This window comes from Squalius cephalus (genome assembly GCF_949319135.1).
Source record: "Squalius cephalus genome assembly, chromosome: 15".
In the NCBI taxonomy this organism is placed as follows: Eukaryota; Metazoa; Chordata; class Actinopteri; order Cypriniformes; family Leuciscidae; genus Squalius; species Squalius cephalus.
The window spans coordinates 1,505,236-1,528,909 of record NC_137136.1 but is presented as its reverse complement, the minus strand read 5'-3'; the positions used below and the strand labels follow the sequence as shown (position 1 = coordinate 1,528,909).

Here is a 23,674-nt window from a genome sequence, read left to right as displayed (position 1 = left end):
TCGAGTGTGTTTGGGAAATGCCCCGCCCCTTACCATAACCGCCAGTTTAACACACTACTAACTAACTCAACCAGGCCCCGCCCCTTTATTCTGCGTATTAATTATTTAAATGAGGAATATTGTGACGTGTTCGTTCAAGAAACAGGGAGTTCAGAAACACTGACACTGATATAGAGAATAACTTTGCAGAGCTTTTTCATGCTCAAAAAGCAACATTAAACACTAAATAAAGATGAACATGGGAAAAAAGCACAATAGGACTTCTTTAATGCTGAGAATGCAATGCATAAGTAATGATGCATCAATGCACGAAACTAGAAGACACTAAACTCACATACTTACATAGAGTTTCAAGCATCAAGGCACACAAATGTATGCTTATGACTGTGCCATGTCACATTTACAGTGTTTCAATAAAGCATTGCATTTCTAATGTGACACAGTGTCTTCCACGATGAAATCTTAAAATGTGTCTTCTAAAAATTCCCATCGTGACTCACTGAGGTCTAAATTCATTTAGACTCGGTATCAAAGGCGCAGTAGATCAATGGCGGAGAATGGCTTCGGGTCTGCAGCGAACGACCCCGTAATTTAAATCAACTTAACACTGTGAAAGAGACTCGGGCCTTTAATGACTAGCCTTTGGTAACTGAATCAACTCCTTAATAGAAGCCAATCAAAGCCTGCAGCAAAATACAGGCAAGCAGTGAAATATATTACTCTCAGCTGCACATCCATCAGGGGAAATATAGAGTCTGAGGGTCATGTTTACATGTTGATGATGGGAGAATAGACTAATGATATATATTTTTCATTTTCTATTGCTTGTTCATGTATAAGGGAGAGGATTGTAGGAATATTTTTTGCTATTGAATATCCCTTCATACATGTACATATACATTCCCAGTCAAAGGTTTTGCATCGGTAAGATTTGTAATGTTTTTAAAAGAAGTCTCTTCTGCTCACCAAGGCTGCATTTATTTGATAAAAAAAACAAAAACAAAAAAACAGTAATATTGTGAAATATTATTACAATGTAAAATATCTGTTTTCTATGTGAATATATAGTAAAGTGTAATTTATTCCTGTGATCAAAGCTGAATTTTCAGCATCATTACTCCAGTCTTCAGTGTCACATGATCCTTCAGAAATCATGATGATTTGATGATCAAGAAACATTTTTCATTATTATATATGTTGAAAACAGTTATTTACATTTTTATTTCAGGATTCTTTGATTAATAGAAAGTTCAAAAGAACAGCATTACATTACAGTTCGACTTCCTGTAGCCATTGTTCGTTTAGTAACACAACACCGCCCTCTGCCAACCGCTCCACGACAGCCACGACCTGTCAATCACCAGCCAAGCCCCGCCCACTGGCAGATTCTACTGTAGCATATTCCTGTCAATCACCAGCCAAGCCCCGCCCTCCGGCAGATTCTACTGTAGCCACTTCCTGTCAATCACCAGCCAAGCCCCGCCCAACCGGCAGCTTCCACTGCAGCCGCTTCCTGTCAATCACCAGCCAAGCCCCGCCCACCGGCAGCTTCCACTGCAGCCACGGCCTGTCAATCACTGACGAAGCTCCTCCCTCCGCCAAATTTTGACTGTAAACATCCCGCCGAGAGCGCGCGCCATCTTGATCGGATTCAATGAGAGGAAGCGCTTGCTAACTTCTCTCCGCGGGAGGGGAGAGAAAAGCCTGGCCGCAATCAACACGGATAACATATTTTGAATGGTACGTTATGGAAAATGTGTATTATTGCGGATTCATTTGCGTGTGAAGTCTAATTTACGAGCAGGAGAATTCAATTTGACGCCGTTGCTAATCAACAGTTGGCTAATGCTAATTGCTAACGATAGCTTGAAAATAACCTGGCTGTGCAAGCTGTATTTAAATATAAATCCGTTGTAACTTTAAATCGTTATATGTGACAAAGAAAAATAATTTATAATCATGTATATATGTGTAAAGTGATATAAGCGTTGGTTCTTTAAAGCTAACTAGCTCAGCTTGCTAAGCAACAACTTAGCCAAACGCTTGTGTGGAAAATAACGCATTTGTTTTGCATCGTTAATAAATGCATTTTTTTGTCATATTTTGCGTGCATTAAACCTTTTTAAAAACTTTGCATTGGATTATGTGGCGTTTTGGGGCCGTGGAAGTGTGTTTTACCTCGATTTCGTCATGTTTTAATGTTGGTGTAAAGGCGGGCAATGTAAGCTAAGCATTGCAATACAGTCAATCTAAAGATGTATTTGTGATTGCTTGCGTAAGATTTGACGTATGCATGTTTTAGATTAATCTGCATTATACTGTGTCTCAAGCCCTAGTGAGTTGCCGTGAGATAACATCTGTGGCATGCTGAAGTGCATGAGACTTTATTGTAGTCCTAGTTTTGAATGAATCCTGTTCTGTCCTCCCCCAGGTGTAGCAGAGAGGGTCTCAGAGGATTGACCAGACACCAGGGCAATGTTTTACGCCCACTTCGTCCTCAGTAAACGTGGGCCGCTGGCCAAGATCTGGCTGGCGGCCCATTGGGACAAAAAACTGACCAAAGCACACGTCTTTGAATGCAACCTGGAAAGCAGCGTGGAGAGCATCATCTCACCAAAGGTGCGTCTTTCTGCTGCATGTGTGCTTTTGAGTGGTGTGTGTTCATATGTTGTGTGCTTTTGAGTGGTGTGTGTTCATATGTTGTGTGCTTTTGAGTGGTGTGTGTTCATATGTTGTGTGCTTTTGAGTGGTGTGTGTTCATATGTTGTGTGCTTTTGAGTGGTGTGTGTTCATATGTTGTGTGCTTTTGAGTGGTGTGTGTTCATATGTTGTGTGCTTTTGAGTGGTGTGTGTTCATATATTGTGTGCTTTTGAGTGGTGTGTGTTCATATGTTGTGTGCTTTTGAGTGGTGTGTGTTCATATGTTGTGTGCTTTTGAGTGGTGTGTGTTCATATGTTGTGTGCTTTTGAGTGGTGTGTGTTCATATGTTGTGTGCTTTTGAGTGGTGTGTGTTCATATGTTGTGTGCTTTTGAGTGGTGTGTGTTCATATGTTGTGTGCTTTTGAGTGGTGTGTGTTCATATGTTGTGTGCTTTTGAGTGGTGTGTGTTCATATGTTGTGTGCTTTTGAGTGGTGTGTGTTCATATGTTGTGTGCTTTTGAGTGGTGTGTGTTCATATATTGTGTGCTTTTGAGTGGTGTGTGTTCATATGTTGTGTGCTTTTGAGTGGTGTGTGTTCATATGTTGTGTGCTTTTGAGTGGTGTGTGTTCATATATTGTGTGCTTTTGAGTGGTGTGTGTTCATATATTGTGTGCTTTTGAGTGGTGTGTGTTCATATGTTGTGTGCTTTTGAGTGGTGTGTGTTCATATATTGTGTGCTTTTGAGTGGTGTGTGTTCATATATTGTGTGCTTTTGAGTGGTGTGTTCATATATTGTGTGCTTTTGAGTGGTGTGTGTTCATATGTTGTGTGCTTTTGAGTGGTGTGTGTTCATATGTTGTGTGCTTTTGAGTGGTGTGTGTTCATATGTTGTGTGCTTTTGAGTGGTGTGTGTTCATATATTGTGTGCTTTTGAGTGGTGTGTGTTCATATGTTGTGTGCTTTTGAGTGGTGTGTGTTCATATGTTGTGTGCTTTTGAGTGGTGTGTGTTCATATGTTGTGTGCTTTTGAGTGGTGTGTGTTCATATGTTGTGTGCTTTTGAGTGGTGTGTGTTCATATGTTGTGTGCTTTTGAGTGGTGTGTGTTCATATGTTGTGTGCTTTTGAGTGGTGTGTGTTCATATGTTGTGTGCTTTTGAGTGGTGTGTGTTCATATATTGTGTGCTTTTGAGTGGTGTGTGTTCATATGTTGTGTGCTTTTGAGTGGTGTGTGTTCATATATTGTGTGCTTTTGAGTGGTGTGTGTTCATATGTTGTGTGCTTTTGAGTGGTGTGTGTTCATATATTGTGTGCTTCTGAGTGGTGTGTGTTCATATGTTGTGTGCTTTTGAGTGGTGTGTGTTCACATGTTGTGTGCTTTTGAGTGGTGTGTGTTCATGCATGTGCTAATTCTGTTTTTTCTACTCTAATAAATAGGTGAAAATGGCTCTGCGTACATCTGGTCATCTTCTCCTGGGCGTGGTGAGGATCTACCACAGAAAAGCCAAATATCTTCTGGCTGATTGTAACGAAGCGTTTATCAAGATCAAAATGGCTTTCCGCCCAGGTATTGAATCTAAAAACCTGTAACAGTAAAAGTATTCATTTCGGAGCCAGCTGGGTTTGCCTGGTTATATTTACTGCAATGCATTGTGTGTTTCCAGGTGTCGTTGATCTGCCAGAAGACAACCGTGAGGCTGCGTACAACGCCATCACTTTACCAGAGGAGTTCCACGATTTTGACCAGCCTCTTCCTGATCTGGAGTAAGAGACGCTTGTGTTTTTAAATTTTTTCATATTCAGTCTATATTAAGACTAAGTGTATGGGTCATTTTCATTGAAATTGTGATGATTTTGCTTGATATAAAACTACACATTATTTTTTTTACAATTATCTATCATGCTTCTCGGGCTCCAGACTGCGACCAAAATTTGAGAGTGTGCGACTGAATTTTACATCCAGTCGCACATGTGCGACCAGTAAATTTCATCTCGTATAGTGTGTCATAGTGGGCGACAACCGACGTCGCGTCTGCGATGATTCACGACAAAAAGACTAGCATGTTTAATTTTTTAACGGTCCTCCATGACGGTTTCCGTCAAGAGTGAATGAGTGTGAGTGAGTGAGCGAGAGTGAGCGTGTGAGTGTGTGCGCGAGTGAGTGAGTGTGTGTGTGCGTGCGCAAGCGAGAGTGAGTGTGTGTGTGTGAGTGCGTGTATGTGAGTGAGTGCGTGTGTAATATGTGCGAGTGAATGAGTGTGTGAGACGGCTCGCGATGACTGGTTAGAAAGCAACGTGTAGTCTGACATGTTTCTTGTCCACGACATGACAAGATTTTTAGGAGTCAAAATCGTGTAATCTGACACAGTGACTATCGTAACAGACAAAACAATTGTGTAATCTGACCCAGGCATAACTATAACTATGGTATACTGTGATTATAAAAGTAGCCTACACATCTTTTTCCAGCACTTCAAAACTATATCATATTTAAATGTTATTTTTAATGTGTTGACCAAAACATTTTTGTTCATCCTTTAAAGATTGTATCGATTTATAAAACTGAAGGTTTCAAGAAGTAGGAAAAAAAAAAAAAAAAAAAAAAAAGACTAAATTACCATTGTAAACATGGTAATGGTAAACATGGTAAGGGCGCTTATTGGCTATTTTCACTATTTTGTCACTCATTTTGCTTTTGAATTAATATTAAGACATTATGAATGATAATAATTAAAGTTAACACCTCAAATTAAGCTCAGAGCTTTGTCATCCCACAGTGCTACCAAACACTTTCAGTAGAACTTAGTGCCGCTGCCCTCAGATGTTTCAAAAGTCTGGAGCCCTGTGATCTTAAAATAAAACTGCACCATAATTTCTGTACGTTAAGTCTATTTATTATCAAAGCATTTGTCAGTACTAGTTATTTAGGGGGAAAATGTGAAGGTGTGCCCCTAAATTTTCTGCTTGCGCTCCTAAAATTTTAAGTCAGGGGCTACAGCGCTCCTAATAAAAAAAGTTAGTCTGGAGCCCTGCTTCTGCGATAAATGTGGGTGAGAATCGAAAACCGATTCCAATTCTCGAATCAAAAACTTGGTCAGGAACTGGATACTTTTTATAAAATAAAAATTAATTCCTCTTATCGATTCCTTTGTGAGCATTTCAATATGACTTTAAACTATTCAGAAAACTGTTGTCTGTGCTTCACGTGTATCAGTATATCGGATCTGTGCAGCTCTTAAAGGGACAGTACTAATATTCCTGCCCTCTCTATAATAACACTAATCAAACAACAGAAGACTAAGAGAAAATTCACTCGCTCTTGACTGAATAACTTTTGTAACTATATTTGTAATGTATATTTTATTTATAAAGTGTGTTATTTTACATTTGATTACAATTTCTGTACCTGAATACCTGAAAATCTTAAAACACTGTTTATTTCAATCACATCTTTGTTCAGTTGTATCTATTTGTTGTGATTTGTTAATTTTATATTTGTTCTTTTTTAATAACTGAGTGTTTACTTGTCTTTAATAATGCTTGAAGCTTATATTAGTTCGGCTAGTTGTTTTTCTATGGTGTTTTTAAACCGCAGGCAAACGCTCCTTGTGTAAGTGTTCTTTTAAACCTGTTGATTTTTGTTCATGATATTCAGATACAATGAAATGTTTAGCAATAAGACTAAATGTGAACGATATCTAAGTTTTTTTTTTTAACCTTGTTGGAATCGAAATTAGGAATCGATCAAATTCAAACGATACCCAACCCGAGAGATAAACTATTCCTCCTATATTTGTGCTTTCTAAATGAAAAATGTGTGTTTCAGTGATATAGATGTAGCACAGCAGTTCACCCTGAACCAGAGTCGTGTTGAGGAGATCACCATGAGGGAGGAAGTAGGAAACATCAGCCTCATGACCGACAATGACTTCGGTAAAAACTCACAAGCTGTTTATATTTATACGACAGTAGTCAACATTTAAAGTGGATCAGGATAGTTCATCAAAGTTTTCCTAAGACAAGAACAGGTATTGTTCAAAATTCATGTAGTACTTTGATGAAAGGTTTTGATCCACTTCAAATGTTGCCTAATGTAGAAAGATAAGTCACGATGTCCATGTCCTCCATAACTTGTGATGTCATGCCAGGTGACTTTGGCATGGATGATCGTGAGATGATGAGAGAGGAGAATGCTTTTGAGGTGGACATCATCCATGGATCTTCTGCCTCGAACCTGCTCCTGGAAGCGGAGCCTGGTCCCGCTCACCTCCCCGACAAACCCACGACCCTCGACTACGACGACTTCGGGGACAACAACCTGGAAAACACCGACGGGGGAATTCTGAGTAAGTTCATGTTGATTTGACCTGTGATTAGAGGCACGGGAAATTTTTTTATCTTTTACCGATTTGTATCGATTCACAAATTTCAAAAATCGATTTTCTAAAGCGTTTCACTTTTTACATTTAACTTTAAAAGGGTTTTTTATTTTATGTGTTCTGAAAAAAAATTTTGCACTCATGTAAATTTCTTGACATGTGAGTGACTTCATCCTAAATTTTCAAACACATTTTATTTGCAGTTATGAAATTAAAAAAATTAAATTAAATGCTGAGAAATAGTAATTAATAAAATGTACCTCGTATAGGGTTAGGGTTAAGTATTGCTTTAATTATGCAAAATTTAATGTTATAACTTTAGTAAGATGAAATATAAAGTGTCAACAAATATTTGTAACTAATTTCTTGGGGTTATTATTGGAATATAAATTAAAGTTACTTAAAGTTATTGAAGTTAATCACAATAAGCCGTGAACTAGGACTACCTTAGTTAACATGAACTAATAATGAACAATACTAAGGCATTTATTAATCTGACTTAATATTAATTTCAACATTTACTTATACGTTATTAAAATCAAAGGTTGTATTTGTTAACATTGCACTGTGAACTAACATGAACAGCTGGATTATTATTAACTAACATTAACACAGATTAATAAATACTGTAACGAATGTATTACTCATTGTTAGTTCATGTTGGTTAATACATTAATGAACCTTATTGTAAAGTGTTACCATTCAATTTCCTATTTCTTAATACTACCATGTTAAATAAACATATGCTACTCTACCTGAAAACTTAGTTTATTTAATTTGTATTTAGTTTTTTCTATTGGATTTGTCCTATTTTTAATAATTTGCTTCTTTGCTCCTATTTTTAATATCAAAAATAAAGTAAAATTGCCTGCCTTTCTTTATTACAGAAGACTGTGTGCAATGATTGTAGTCCGCTTAAAGGGCATTTGTTTTATAATATTGGGTTGACTAAAATGGGAAGAAAAATTAAATAATACATTTCAAGGTTCACATTTAATTCAGTAGATTTTTTTTTTTCCTTCTAGACTAATTACACTGTCTACCGCAGTCAAATAAGAAAAGTAGCACGAAACAATCAAATCTATGCACATATCGAATTTAAATTATGTACATTCTGCAATAAAAAATAAAAAAGGCATTGTCTTCAACCGTTTGGAAAAGATAGATTAAGGATTTTGTATTAAACAACTGTTTGTAAAAAAAAATATTGAATCGAATCGTGACCAGGAATCGTTTTGAATCGAATCGTGATGAGCCAAAAGATTCCCCTCCCCGTGATGATCACGTGATGCTGAACTGTGTGTGTGTGTGTTTCAGTGGATAAGATTCTGAGCAATGACGATGGTGGAGGAATATTCGACGATCCTCCTGCCATCACTGACAGCGTGATGATGCCTCAAGACCACGGCGACGACGAAGACGACTTCGATAACTTCTCTCGTGAGTAGATCCCACAAACATTCTTGGCTCTTGAGTGAATCTATCGAGCGGATTTCTGTGAATGTGTGTGAACTTCTGATTCATCAGCTGCTATAGTAAATAACTGGTAGAATAAGATCATGCAGAGAATGGTAAAACTCTTTGTGCTACAAACCAGTGTTTAATTACGATAATAAAATAACAGTTTGCAGTTTTTGTACAGTTAAAATAACTGGATGCCGATGAGACGCATTCAAGGTACAAATAGCCGTGTTGCTCTTACTTAAAAAATAAGGTTAATAAAAGGAAGATGGAGAACCTATTTTTTACTATTTGAATTTTGCTTGCCACTTAATGAACTTCCTCAGAAATTTATAAAAGATTTTTTTTTTTTTTATATTTTATTTGTTCTGGAAAAAGTTTTTGAACTCAAATTAATATTTCTTGACGTGAGTTTTTCAAACACATTTTACTCTGTATTTTACTCAACTTTAAGGTTGTACAATTAAATGCTGAGAAATAATAAATAATAAAATGTACTTAGTATAGGGTTATGGTTAAGGATTGCTTTAGTAATTATGCATAATTTACTGTTATTACTTTAATAAAATGTAATATAACGTGCCAACAAATATTTGTAACTTGTGGTTACCGTTGGAAAGCAAATTTTTACATGCCATTTTTTTTTTATATTTAAGAAATGCAAAACTAACCCTGATACAGTCATGAGGGTTTACAGGGATCCTTTCTGTGATGTGAAATTTCTTGTTTCAAATGTCAAGTCAATATCTGTAGGATATGCATTTTTAAATGATATGTATGAATGTAATGCCATTGACCTCTCATGACACTTTTTGTTATTTCAGCTCCTGGCGGTCCTGACAGTCCAGAGTCTGGCCCAGTCGAGCCTCTTCCCAACACCACAGACCAGACCGAGCAGACCACTCTGGTGCCCAATGAGGACGAAGCTTTCGCGCTCGAGCCCATCGACATTACTGGTACAAATGAATGCTACTTTTTTTTTGTGTGTGTTCATCGGACTTTTGTTGCACTTGAACCACGAATACACTATTTTTTTTTTTTATGGATTCAAGGATTTTTTGATTGAAATTTTAAAAAGTTACACATCGTTTCCTTGCAGGTCAATTTGACCCCCTTAGGCATGAATGGAATGCGAGGAATGCTTCGGTACACATAGAAAACCTTAAAAATACTCACTAAAAATGCTAAAACTTCAAGAAACCCAATGTAAAATATTTTGAGCTGAATTAAAAGGTTCATGCATCACAGTATTTTGAATTTAAGTTGAAAGAATGTGAGGAATGTGCTTAAATTGCTATTTATTTATTATTTATTGATCAAATCTAGTCATTTAAAAGTGAATAAAATAAAAAAGAAATGCATAAAAAGTCGAAAAAATATTATCAAAATGAAATAAAATAAGCATTCTGGACAAAAAAAACTTAGGTAAAATTTTAGTAATTTTAGAACAAAACGCGAGGGAAGGATGAGGGTACATCACTTAGCTTGTTTACGTAATCAATATTAACTGTAAATTTTGTGCCTGAATATCACTTAATAAAACACTTGTTGTGCGTCCTCAGTGAAAGAAACCAAGGCTAAGAGAAAGAGGAAGCTCATCGTGGACAGCCTGAAGGAGTTGGACAGCAAGACCATCCGGGCCCAGTTGAGCGATTACTCCGATATCGTCACCACGCTGGATTTGGCTCCTCCCACTAAGAAGCTGATGATGTGGAAGGAGACTGGAGGCGTAGAGAAGCTGTTCTCGTTGCCGGCTCAACCTCTCTGGAACGGGCGTCTGCTGAAGGTGATGGGCTGGTCCTGCGTCTCTTTTAAAGGGATAGTTCTCCCAAAGATTAAAATTAGCTCATGATTTACAGTACTCACCCTGAAGCCATCCTAGGTCTTTATGACATTCTTCTTTCAGATGAATATAATCAGAGTTATATAAAAAAATATCCTGGCTCTTCCAAGCTTTATAATGGCAGTGAATGGCTGTTTCTGTTTTGGTGATGGATAGATGCACTTTTATGATGGATAGATGCACTTATGATGGATAGATGCACTTTTATGATGGATAGATGCACTTTTATGATGATAGATGCACTTTTATGATGGACAGATGCACTTTTATGATGGATAGATGCACTTTTATGATGGATAGATGCACTTTTATCATGGATAGATGCACTTTTATGATGGACAGATGCACTTATGATGGACAGATGCACTTTTATCATGGATAGATGCACTTTTATGATGGATAGATGCACTTTTATGATGGATAGATGCACTTTTATGATGGATAGATGCACTTTTATGATGGATAGATGCACTTTTATGATGATAGATGCACTTTTAATGGATAGATGCACTTTTATGATGGATAGATGCACTTATGATGGATAGATGCACTTTTATGATGGATAGATGCACTTTTATGATGGATAGATGCACTTATGATGATAGATGCACTTATGATGGACAGATGCACTTTTATGATGGATAGATGCACTTTTATGATGGATAGATGCACTTTTATGATGGATAGATGCACTTTTATGATGGATAGATGCACTTTTATGATGGATAGATGCACTTTTATGATGATAGATGCACTTTTAATGGATAGATGCACTTTTATGATGGATAGATGCACTTATGATGGATAGATGCACTTTTATGATGATAGATGCACTTATATCATGGATAGATGCACTTTTATCATGGATAGATGCACTTTTATGATGGATAGATGCACTTTTATGATGGATAGATGCACTTATGATGATAGATGCACTTATCATGGATAGATGCACTTTTATCATGGATAGATGCACTTTTATGATGGATAGATGCACTTTTATGATGGATAGATGCACTTTTATGATGATAGATGCACTTTTAATGGATAGATGCACTTTTATGATAGATGCACTTTTATGATGGATAGATGCACTTATGATAGACAGATGCACTTTTATGATGATGCGCTTTTATGATGGATAGATGCACTTTTATGATGGATAGATGCACTTATGATGGATAGATGCACTTATGATGGATAGATGCACTTTTATGATGATGCACTTTTATGATGATTGATGCGCTTTTATGATGGATAGATGCACTTTTATGATGGATAGATGCACTTATGATGGATAGATGCACTTATGATGGATAGATGCACTTTTATGATGATGCACTTTTATGATGATTGATGCGCTTTTATGATGGATAGATGCACTTTTATGATGGATAGATGCACTTATGATGGATAGATGCACTTATGATGGATAGATGCACTTTTATGATGATGCACTTTTATGATGATTGATGCGCTTTTATGATGGATAGATGCACTTATGATGGATAGATGCACTTTTATGATGGATAGATGCACTTTTATGATGGATAGATGCACTTTTATGATGGATAGATGCACTTTTATGATGGATAGATGTGCTTTTATGATGATAGATGCACTTTTATGATGGATAGATGCACTTATCATGGATAGATGCGCTTTTATGATGGATAGATGTGCTTTTATGATAGATGCACTTTTATGATGGATAGATGCACTTATGATGGATAGATGCACTTTTATGATGATAGATGCACTTTTATGATGGATAGATGCACTTTTATGATGGATAGATGCAATTATCATGGATAGATGCGCTTTTATGATGGATAGATGTGCTTTTATGATGATAGATGCACTTTTATGATGATAGATGCACTTTTATGATGGATGGATGCACTTATCATGGATAGATGCGCTTTTATGATGGATAGATGTGCTTTTATGATGATAGATGCACTTTTATGATGATAGATGCACTTATCATGGATAGATGTGCTTTTATGATGATAGATGTGCTTTTATGATGATAGATGCACTTTTATGATGGATAGATGCGCTTTTATGATGGACAGATGCACTTTTATGATGATAGATGCACTTATCATGGATAGATGTGCTTTTATGATGATAGATGCACTTTTATGATGATAGATGCACTTTTATGATGGATAGATGCGCTTTTATGATGGATAGATGTGCTTTTATGATGATAGATGCACTTTTATGATGGATAGATGCACTTTTATGATGGATAGATGCACTTATCATGGATAGATGCGCTTTTATGATGGATAGATGTGCTTTTATGATAGATGCACTTTTATGATGGATAGATGCACTTTTATGATGGATAGATGCACTTATGATGGATAGATGCACTTTTATGATGATAGATGCACTTTTATGATGGATAGATGCACTTATGATGGATAGATGCACTTATATGATGGATAGATGTGCTTTTATGATAGATGCACTTTTATGATGGATAGATGCACTTATATGATGATAGATGCACTTATATGATGATAGATGCACTTTTATGATGGATAGATGCACTTTTATGGACTTCAAAACAGAAACTGCCATTAACTGCCATTATAAAGCTTGGAAGAGCCAGGCCATTTTTTTTATATAACTCTGATTGTATGCGTCTGAAAGAAGAATGTCATATACACCAAGGATGACTTGATGGTGAATAACTCATGGGCTAATTTTCATCTTTGGGTGAACTATCCCTTTAACATCAGTGTGTTAAAGCCCAGGGCTGAAATCACAGTGAATGTGTGTGTTGCAGATGTTCACTCGCTGCTTGACTCCACTGGTGCCTGATGAGCTGAGGAAGAGGAGGAAGGGAGGAGAAGCGGATAGTCTCGAGGACTTCCTGAAGGAGCTGGAGAACCCAGAAGTGCCCAGAGAGGAGCCGCTGGGTCACAGGAGTGACGTGATTGGTAAGCTTTTGCGTCGCTACACAACCACAGCTACTGTAGCTTAAACGTGCGTTGTGTATTATTATTTAGGAGGATCTGTTGACAGAAATGCAATATCATTCATTAGTGATGAGATAATTTTACTGACTCTCTTGTTCGATCTCCTTCATCAAAATGAACGGATCTTTTTTCAAATCAATTCGTTCATTTAAGTGGCTTTAAATGTTATACTTTTAACAGCCAAATTCCCCGAAAACATCCACCTATGCAATATTGATCATATTCTGAATTAAGAAATCATTAAAATGCAGTCAGAAATAATTTACAGGGAGCATAAATAATTACTTTTCGAGTCTTTCGTTCATTTGTCACGTGACAGACGCAATGAACGGATTGAACCCTGCTTCAGATACGAGCTCCTGCAGAGGCAGTGAACATAGTGCTTAAAAAGTCCTGGAATTACATGTTACAGTCTCTGTACAAACTCTGTGTTTGGGGGTTCAGTATCATCTAAAAGATTGAAAGCCCCTGGCTTTAATACATTAGTGTAGAAGTCATTTAAAAGCATTTTTTGTGCCGACAGATCAGACCATCATGGAGGAGCACAGTTTGCTTCAGGCGTCCTCTATGGAGGGCAGCAGAACCGCTCTCGACGAGTCCATGATGCCGCCTCCATCTCGCCAGCGGGGAATCAAGCGCAAGTCGCTCGAGAAAGAAGCAGCGTTGCCTGTAAGTTAACTTAAATCAACCAGATCATTAGGGATGTGCCAATCCGATACTCGGTATCGGCTCCAAAATGGTATTAGTCCATCCCTACAGATTATCACTCTGCCCAGCCCTCTGGTGCTCTTCGCGTGACGGCAAAAATGACAGATTTTTTGTTTTTGTTTGGTCAATGGAATGAATGTACTATATTTTAGTTTGAAAATGTTTTTTTATTTAATATTTTTTATTTTTAGGGGATTTTTAAAAAATTCTAAATGATATTAACGCTGTATTTATAATACATTTATTCACTTTTAAACAGACCTGAAAATTTAATTTCAGACTTAAACTGTGGTAAATCTTGAATTATTTAGAGCGACAGATGTAAGTTTGATCTCTTTTCAGAGACGACACTTGGCAGATTATTGCTGAAGTGAAAAAAGTTTAAAAAGTGAACTTAAAAAGAAACAGAATTTTATGTGTAATTTTTATATGAAATGTATATTTTCAAAAATCACGTTTTACTACTCAAAGCCATAAATCTAAATGAGTTGTTCAAAATTTGAGCTTTATCTAAAAAAAAAAAAAAGAGCTTTCGGTCAGATGTTGTTCGGCTGCAGTACCAAAAGCTTCCACTAGATGAAATTCGTCTCCCATTCATTTCCAATGCGCTCATTTTTGACCGCGAGGAGCACAAGTGACTATTTTTTATAGGACCATTTAACCTTTTTGAATCATGTCCATGATATTTTTTTTTTTTTTTCAAGTGCCAAAACCTTTACCAAGTTTCGTACCATTCCAATGAAGTAAGAAAAAAAAAAGTAACATTTTTCGGTCAAAAATGACCGAAGAGCGCCAGAGGGCTGGTAAAGGTTTTGAAGCCGAGCCTAACAGTGCACAATTGTGGTTCCAGCAAATGGAAGTGTTGGATCAGACGCTTCAGCCCGTGGATCAGTCGGTCCTTTCCCATGAGCTGGAGATGCCCCAAGTGGATCTTCCTCCTGAGGACATCACAAACCTCTCTTCACTGGTGCCAGAACTGGACCTGTTAGACGACAAGGGCAAGGACAAGGACAAGGACGACAGCGACGAAGAGGTGAGGCACTCGGCATTTACAGCTGGAAGAAAATCTCTCAAAATAGTTCACGATTCTGAATAGACGACTAAACTAAATATCACTAAACCGTATATATTCTGACGAAATGTTAATGCAGTTGCTGCAGTCGATTTAAGAAATATTTAATTCGTTAATAAAAAATCTTTTGATGATTTAATGACTTGCTCATAAAGACTTGTGAAGATGAATCAGTGTTTTTTTTTTAACGATTCTCTTGAATGAATGATTCAATGACTCACTCATAAAGACTTCACTTGTTTCATTACTGGATGAATCAGCGTTTTTGAATGATTTTCTTGAATGAATGATTCAATGACTCACTCATAAAGACTTCACTTGTTTCATTTCTGGATGAATCAGCGTTTTTGAACGATTCTCTTGAATGAATGATTCAATGACTCACTCATAAAGACTTCACTTGTTTCATTACTGGATGAATCAGCGTTTTTGAACGATTCTCTTGAATGAATGATTCAATGACTCACTCATAAAGACTTCACGTGTTTCATTTCTGGATGAATCAGCGTTTTTGATTTTCTTGAATGAATGATTCAATGACTCACTCATAAAGACTTCACTTGTTTCATTACTGGATGAATCAGCGTTTTTAAATGATTCTCTTGAATGAATGATTCAATGACTCACTCATAAAGACTTCACTTGTTTCATTACTGGATGAATCAGCGTTTTTAAATGATTCTCTTGAATGAATGATTCAATGACTCACTCATAAAGACTTCACTTGTTTCATTTCTGGATGAATCAGCGTTTTTGAACGATTCTCTTGAATGAATGATTCAATGACTCACTCATAAAGACTTCACTTGTTTCATTACTGGATGAATCAGCGTTTTTGAACGATTCTCTTGAATGAATGATTCAATGACTCACTCATAAAGACTTCACGTGTTTCATTTCTGGATGAATCAGCGTTTTTGATTTTCTTGAATGAATGATTCAATGACTCACTCATAAAGACTTCACTTGTTTCATTACTGGATGAATCAGCGTTTTTAAATGATTCTCTTGAATGAATGATTCAATGACTCACTCATAAAGACTTCACTTGTTTCATTACTGGATGAATCAGCGTTTTTAAATGATTCTCTTGAATGAATGATTCAATGACTCACTCATAAAGACTTCACTTGTTTCATTACTGGATGAATCAGCGTTTTTAAATGATTCTCTTGAATGAATGATTCAATGACTCACTCATAAAGACTTCACGTGTTTCATTTCTGGATGAATCAGCGTTTTTGATTTTCTTGAATGAATGATTCAATGACTCACTCATAAAGACTTCACTTGTTTCATTACTGGATGAATCAGCGTTTTTAAATGATTCTCTTGAATGAATGATTCAATGACTCACTCATAAAGACTTCACTTGTTTCATTACTGGATGAATCAGCGTTTTTAAATGATTCTCTTGAATGAATGATTCAATGACTCACTCATAAAGACTTCACTTGTTTCATTACTGGATGAATCAGCTTTTTTAAATGATTCTCTTGAATAAATGATTCAGTGACTCACTCATTAAGACTTGTTTCATTTCTCGATGAATCAGTGTTTTTGAATGATTCTCTTGAATGAATGATTCAGTGACTCACTCATTAAGACTTCAGTTACTTAATTACAGGATGGACAAATACATTTTTGAAAAGTCACTTGTCGCCACCTACTGGTGTAACGATGTAACAGATACAATCTTTATCTCAAGCATCAAGTTACTTTCAAAAGGTTATTTACTTTATTTGAATCACTACCACAGACATCAGTGTTTATATCTCAACTATCCCAATACTTCTGTGATAATCTGAATTATTGTGACAGAAATAATGATCCTGTGTGTTTGAAAAGTAGATACGCAGATCTGAGCGTTCACTGTGATCTTATAGAACATGCAGCTGAATCATTATCATTTCTGAATAAGCTCACGCATGTTTGAATCGCGATCTTTTAACGATGCAGCTCCAACATTGGTGTCACTGATAATTGTTGGATTTGTTTTAAACAACAGGGCGAAGAGGGACAAGGAGACCAGGACCAAGAGGAGAGGAGGTGGAACAAGAGAACTCAGCAGATGCTTCACGGCCTGCAGGTTTGTGTTTGGACTATATACTGTCAAACAAAAACTATTCAGACACCAGGTATCATTTCTTTACTAGTGTGATCAGGACACTATAGTTCATTTATGTAAGTGAGGAGAGCAAAATAAAGTAAACTGTGACATTATACCCAAATATTATTCATACCAGTAAAATGTATAAAAATTTGCGACCAAATATGATTCCGACTCGCATTGCTTGGTGATTGGTTGAGCTAAACTGGTATTATCTAATTGTGTAGTTAAATTTAACAGCTGACAAATATTCAACATAATTCATGTGTGAGACAGTCTAACAGAAGGACGGACAAAACCAGTCAAAAAAACTCATTTCCGTTTTCCTGAAGAAAATGTGAAATGGTGCTTGCAGTGGCAAAACTCGCCACTCGGTTGCTAGAGTGTGGTACATGATTGCATACGAGCCAACAAACATGTCTGTACGATGTTCTGCTGCTGAGATATGGCTTATTCGTGTTGTTCAGGTGGTTGCTAGGGTGTTGCTAGGGTGTTCTGGGTGGTTGCTAGGCAGTTGCTAGGGTATTCTAGTAAACTCTGTATGTAAACTCTGATAATGTGAGAAATGTAGAAGGTGTCTGAATAATTATGTTAATTAGGGCCATTAGTCGACCAAAATTGTATTAGTCATTTAGTTACAGAAAAAAAACTTGAAAAAGTGGCGAAATGACGGACAGTTCGTTAATGGCAGGAAATACAATAATTCGCCTATCATTCATCAACCTCAAATATGGCTTATCACTAATGCTTTACAAGTCGCTCGCTCTAATGTTACCCTAGATAGATGTTATTATTACGCTATTATTAGGCACATACATGATATAAAGGCGCCGGTACATCACTGCATTTAACTTACAAATACCCGTCATTTTCGGTCATACAGATTAGAGTAATGCAAACTGTAAAGGGTCTACTTTTATTTTTGTAAACTCACAATAACAACAAAACATTGTGCTTTTATAAAATAATAACGCTTTTTTGTTAATTCGGTCTTGAATTTGAGCACATCTCATAAATGAACCGGGACTCAGCGTATACTCGCCTCACAGACATGAGAAATATAGCTTTAGAAAGCTTGATGTTTTTACATTTCGAATAAACAGATTCCAATGGAAAATTTATATTCTCAGATTAGGTAATCCTGAATGAAACGGGAGATGACGAGTCGGCATCGATGATTTAATCTCTGCAGCCGAAAACACAGAAAACATTACCAATAACTCTACTAAAATGTTTAGACAGTCTCAATCTGTTCAATAAATCACAATAATCTTTGTGCTTTGTTACTATTGGTATGAAACAAAGTCTCAGATTTCAAATTACGTCCATTTTCTTACGAAATTCAGAAACATAAATGCCGTTTTGTCGCTGTGGCGTGAGATCGCTCTGGCTCAGCTCTAGAGAAGCACGTGATCTTCTCTTCCACATTAATAATACCAGTTACAGCGCGAGATAAACATGAGTGAGCGTCTGAAAGTGTGTTAAAAGATAGAGTACAACTTATCGCAGTCCGTATCATGTGACATGGAGTCGCTCAATCAGTGTTTCAACCGTGGAAAGATGTTAGTAAACAATGTCATGTAACGTCACATTTACCTCAGAAAAAACACATCCAGTGACCATAAACTCGTCAGTCAGCGAGAAATATTAACTCTAGGAGCATTTTGATAAATATATGCACCATATTCATTATAATTTTTAATGTTCTTCAATTTTGAATGCATGTTTGAATAAATCTGGCAGGTTTTTATGACAGCCACCATTTACATGTTTATATTTCAAATAACTTTATTATTATTAAAAAAAATGTGTAAATTTAGTGTTTGTATACAAATCAGTTCATTTTTACCTTCAATATTACAGTGGGCTAATGAAGCCTATAGGCTACAACTGACTCCCATAGTTTACAGCATTAGTGAAGAGATTTGTTTTCCTTGAGAGAATTTGCCATGTATTGTACCAGATATCCAAAATAATCAATATTGAATAGAGCTGGGCGATTTTTTTTTATTTTATTTTTTTATAAAAAACTCGATTTACGATTCGATTCCCCCCCCCCCCCCCCACATTTAAAACAAAATAACTGCGAACTGTAAATATATTTTAAAAATATATATTTATTGTATTTAATTAAAGTGCATCAACATAAACAAAAATTGCAAAGGCAAACCCTTTCTCTAACTGAAAAGTCACTGTGCAGTGCGCAACAAAGATTGTTAAACATCCAAATTATTTATACTGTATTTGGATTGAGCTAATAAAACAACAAAAAATCCTCAGGTAACTCTTATGCCTGGGTCAGATTACACGATTGTTTTGTCTGTTACGATAGTCACTGAGTCAGATTACACGATTTTGACTCCTAAAAATCTTGTCATGGACAAGAAACATGTCAGACTACACGTTGCTTTCCGACCAGTCATCGCGAGCCGTCTCACACACACATTCACTCGCACATATACACACGAACTCACACACACACACACATTCACTCGCACATATACACAAGCTCACTCACACACACACACACACACACATTCACTCGCACATATACACAAGCTCACTCACATAGCCCACACACACACTCACTCGTTCACTCACTCATACACACACACACTCGCTCACTCACTCACTCGCGAACGCACACTCTCACTCTCTCACTCTCGCGCACACACACTCGCTCACTCACTCGCGAACACACACACTCACTCGCTCACTCACTCGCGAACACACTCACTCACTCACTCACTCACTCATACACACTCACTCACTCACTCACTCTCGTGCACACACACTCGCTCACTCACTCACTCGCGAACGCACACTCTCACTCTCTCACTCTCGCGCACACACACTCGCTCACTCACTCGCGAACACACACACTCACTCACTCACTCTCGCGCGCACACACTCACTCGCTCACTCACTCGCGAACACACTCACTCACTCACTCACTCACTCATACACACTCACTCACTCACTCACTCTCGCGCACACACACTCGCTCACTCACTCACTCGCGAACGCACACTCTCACTCTCTCACTCTCGCGCACACACACTCGCTCACTCACTCGCGAACACACACACACTCACTCACTCTCGCGCGCACACACTCACTCGCTCACTCACTCGCGAACACACTCACTCACTCATACACACACACACTCGCACATACACACTCACTCACTCACTCTCGTGCACACACACGCTCGCTCACTCACTCGCGAACACACACTCTCACTCACTCACTCTCGCACACACGCTCGCTCACTCACTCGCGAACACTCTCACTCTCCCTCACTCACTCGCGAACACACTCACTCACTCACTCACTCACTCTCCCTCACTCACTCACTCTCCCTCACTCACTCACTCTCGCGCACACACACTCGCTCGCTCACTCACTCGCGAACACACACACTCACTCACTCTCGCGCACACTCGCTCACTCACTCGCGAACACTCACTCACTCACTCACTCTCCCTCACTCACTCACTCACTGTCGCGCACACACACTCGCTCGCTCACTCTCCCTCACTCACTCACTCACTCTCGCGCACACACACTCGCTCGCTCACTCACTCGCGAACACACACTCACTCACTCACTCGCAAACACACACTCTCACTCTCACTCGCGAACACACACTCACTCTCACTCTCTCACTCACTCACTCACTCTCACTCTCTCACTCACTCACTCACTCTCACTCTCTCACTCACTCACTCACTCACTCACTCACTCACTCACTCACTCACTCACTCACTCACTCACTCACTCACTCACTCACTCACTCACTCACTCACTCACTCACTCACTCACTCACTCACTCACTCACTCACTCACTCACTCACTCACTCGCGCGCCGTCGTCGTGGAGGACCGTTAAAAAATTAAACATGCTAGTCTTTTTGTCGTGATGTCGTGAAGCATCGAGGGCCGCAGGGAGCGTGCTACGGAAACCCTGAAGGAAGATTTGGCGAATGCAAAATGTATGTATTGTACGCTATACTGAAGAGGGGGAGGAAAAAAATCTAAAAAATCGATTTTTTTGAAAATATGAATCGATTTGAGCTACCAACTCGATTTTTAAATCAAATCGATTTTTTTCCCAGCCCTAATATTGAATCGAAATAGAAATCGAATTGAATTGCAAGCTTGTGAATCGAAATCAAATCGAATTGTGAAATTTGTCTCAATACCCAGCCCTAATATTTACCGAAAGATCTTCAGTCGAGGGCAGCCCTAATGTTCACGCATGACCCGAGAAAGAGGTTCATAGCTCATGTTCTCCTGTGCTCGACAGCGTGTGGTGGCTAAGACCGGAGCCCAGTCCATCAGCCTCCTGGAGCTGTGCAGAAACAACAACAAGAAGCAGGCGGCGGCGAAGTTCTACAGCTTCCTGGTGCTGAAGAAGCAGCAGGCCATCGAGCTGACGCAGGCCGAGCCCTACAGCGACATCATCGCCGCGCCGGGCCCGCGCTTCCACATTGTATAGACGCCTCATCCCATTTGTTTTTAGTAGTTGTATTTAACAGTTTTGTTTTGCTACTGTTGCTTTTTGTATCTGTTTTTGTTCTTTGGGGCCAATTTAAAAAAAGATTTTTGAGTCAAACCCTATAGATCATGAGAACATTGTCTCCACAAAGTAAGGTGTGAAATGCTTAGTACATGTTGGACCTCTATATCGACGAGACCGTTGGGATCTTTCAGATTCACTACTTGTTTTTGTTTTCCCCTCATTGTTCTGTTTTTATTTTCCTTCATAAGCTTTATCCCAGTAAGTTTTACATTTGTAGTGAGTTAGTAATGTGTACATTTTAACTTTTTAATAATGTCACAGTTGAGAGACAAAGGTTTATTTTTGGAAACCCATTTGGATTTAATAACACAATAGTTCAATGTTTTGTATCTCTCTTTTAATGGCAATTATGATTATTAAAGGTTTCTTAAACTCCTAAATACAATTGGAATTTGTATGCACTTGATTAAATTTTGATATGGATTGAAAGAAGTCACCTATGTTCCTCTTTTTACCTGCTGCTTAAGTGTGAGTGTGTGTGTGTATATATATAGATATAGATATAGATATAGATATATATAGATATGGGTGGGAGACATATAAGCCTGAAAAAAGTTTTTATTTTTTACTTCAAATATTAGGCATAAAAAATATTGAGTTGTGTTGTACTGACTCTTGCATTTCCCACAATATATGTGGTCTTTTAGATTTTGGATTTGAAATTGGATTTATTCACCAATTTGTTGCATTCGTGCCTAAAATTGTCATATGGTGTGACATAAAAGTTATTCTATATAAAATGAAAATGGGATATACTCTCCCTAAGTAAGTAACTTCAACATAAATTGTTTTCATTACTATCTTAAGATTTAACATTTCTTTTGTGCCGATTCATTAGATTTTGTATTGTTTTTCTAAATCATCATGCAAAGTAAGTCATCTCTCCTCAGCCTTTCCAGATATTTTAGATTAATTATGTTAAACCCAGTTATAAAGCTATGGAAATGCTTGTGACTCTTGCTGATACTATTTCTCTTGTGTTCCGTTGACTTTTTTATCATTTATAATTAAGAAAGTATTTTTACTGGCACAATTCTGAATGTCACACCAAATTATATAGTGTCACGCTATATGATGAACTGCACCACTCCACAATTTGTCAATGCAAAAAAACTATTTTATTCAGTTAACATTCATCAAAAAACATACTAACATTGTTTTAAAACTTTTAAAATTATAAGAAACTCATATATATGAGTAAATCAAACACCATCTCACTTCAAGAACATTAAATTAAGTATAAAATTGAAAAGAAATACATTAATTGTATAGGTAATTTAATGTTCACTATTAAACATTCACTATTATCATTGAATATGTTTTGAATAATTATTTATCATTAAAAAAGGTGTATGTTTAGATAATGAATATTTGTGTGCACATATACACATATATATGTGTGTGTGTGTGTGTGTTATAATATAACCATTACATTTATAATGACCATTACAAGACTTAATTTGTCTCATGGCTAAATTAACTCGATCTCAGTGTTTTTGCCATCTTTAAAGGGACTGTAACTTTCTAATCTTCAAATACAATATGTAAATTATGAATCTACAGCACCCAGATTACCTAACATACACTAATCTTCATACTATACTATATCCCACAATGCAATGTTCTACCTAAATAATTATTCGACCAGACTTTTATTACACACACAAACCCACTTTTTTTTTTATTCTAATAATGATAACTGCAGTAATAAGGTTTGACGACATTATAACAAACTTTTTTAAACTTTTACTGTTGCATAATGTGCAATGTTTCACATACTAAAACATAATAATATGCAGTGCTCTAGGGCTTGTTTGTACATTGCGCTGAGTGTGGTCAGTCAACTTCTAGCGTGAGTTGCTGAATTATTACGTGAATAAT

At 37.2% G+C, this 23,674-nt stretch overlaps 1 protein-coding gene across 1 annotated transcript; it reads left to right on the top strand.

Moving 5' to 3' along the window:
- The first annotated feature begins 1,602 nt into the window (after window positions 1-1,602).
- Window positions 1,603-21,833, top strand: rad21a (RAD21 cohesin complex component a). Its single transcript, XM_079894387.1, has 14 exons — window positions 1,603-1,740; window positions 2,432-2,619; window positions 4,078-4,207; window positions 4,305-4,404; window positions 6,467-6,573; window positions 6,789-6,986; window positions 8,337-8,459; window positions 9,305-9,436; window positions 10,043-10,266; window positions 13,127-13,280; window positions 13,843-13,988; window positions 14,878-15,060; window positions 17,108-17,188; window positions 21,518-21,833. Exons 2-14 carry the CDS (start codon window positions 2,476-2,478, stop codon window positions 21,707-21,709), a joined length of 1,914 nt encoding a protein of 637 aa, XP_079750513.1. The 5' UTR covers window positions 1,603-1,740; window positions 2,432-2,475; the 3' UTR covers window positions 21,710-21,833.
- Window positions 21,834-23,674: the final 1,841 nt, after the last annotated feature.

Bases quoted from the DNA above. Each gene is read 5' to 3' on its own strand.
- rad21a (XM_079894387.1), top strand. From the start codon at position 2,476: ATGTTTTACGCCCACTTCGTCCTCAGTAAACGTGGGCCGCTGGCCAAG. The intron at 6,987-8,336 runs GTAAGTTCATGT...TGTGTGTTTCAG, and splicing joins CACCGACGGGGGAATTCTGA to TGGATAAGATTCTGAGCAAT. The intron at 10,267-13,126 runs GTGATGGGCTGG...TGTGTGTTGCAG, and splicing joins GGAACGGGCGTCTGCTGAAG to ATGTTCACTCGCTGCTTGAC.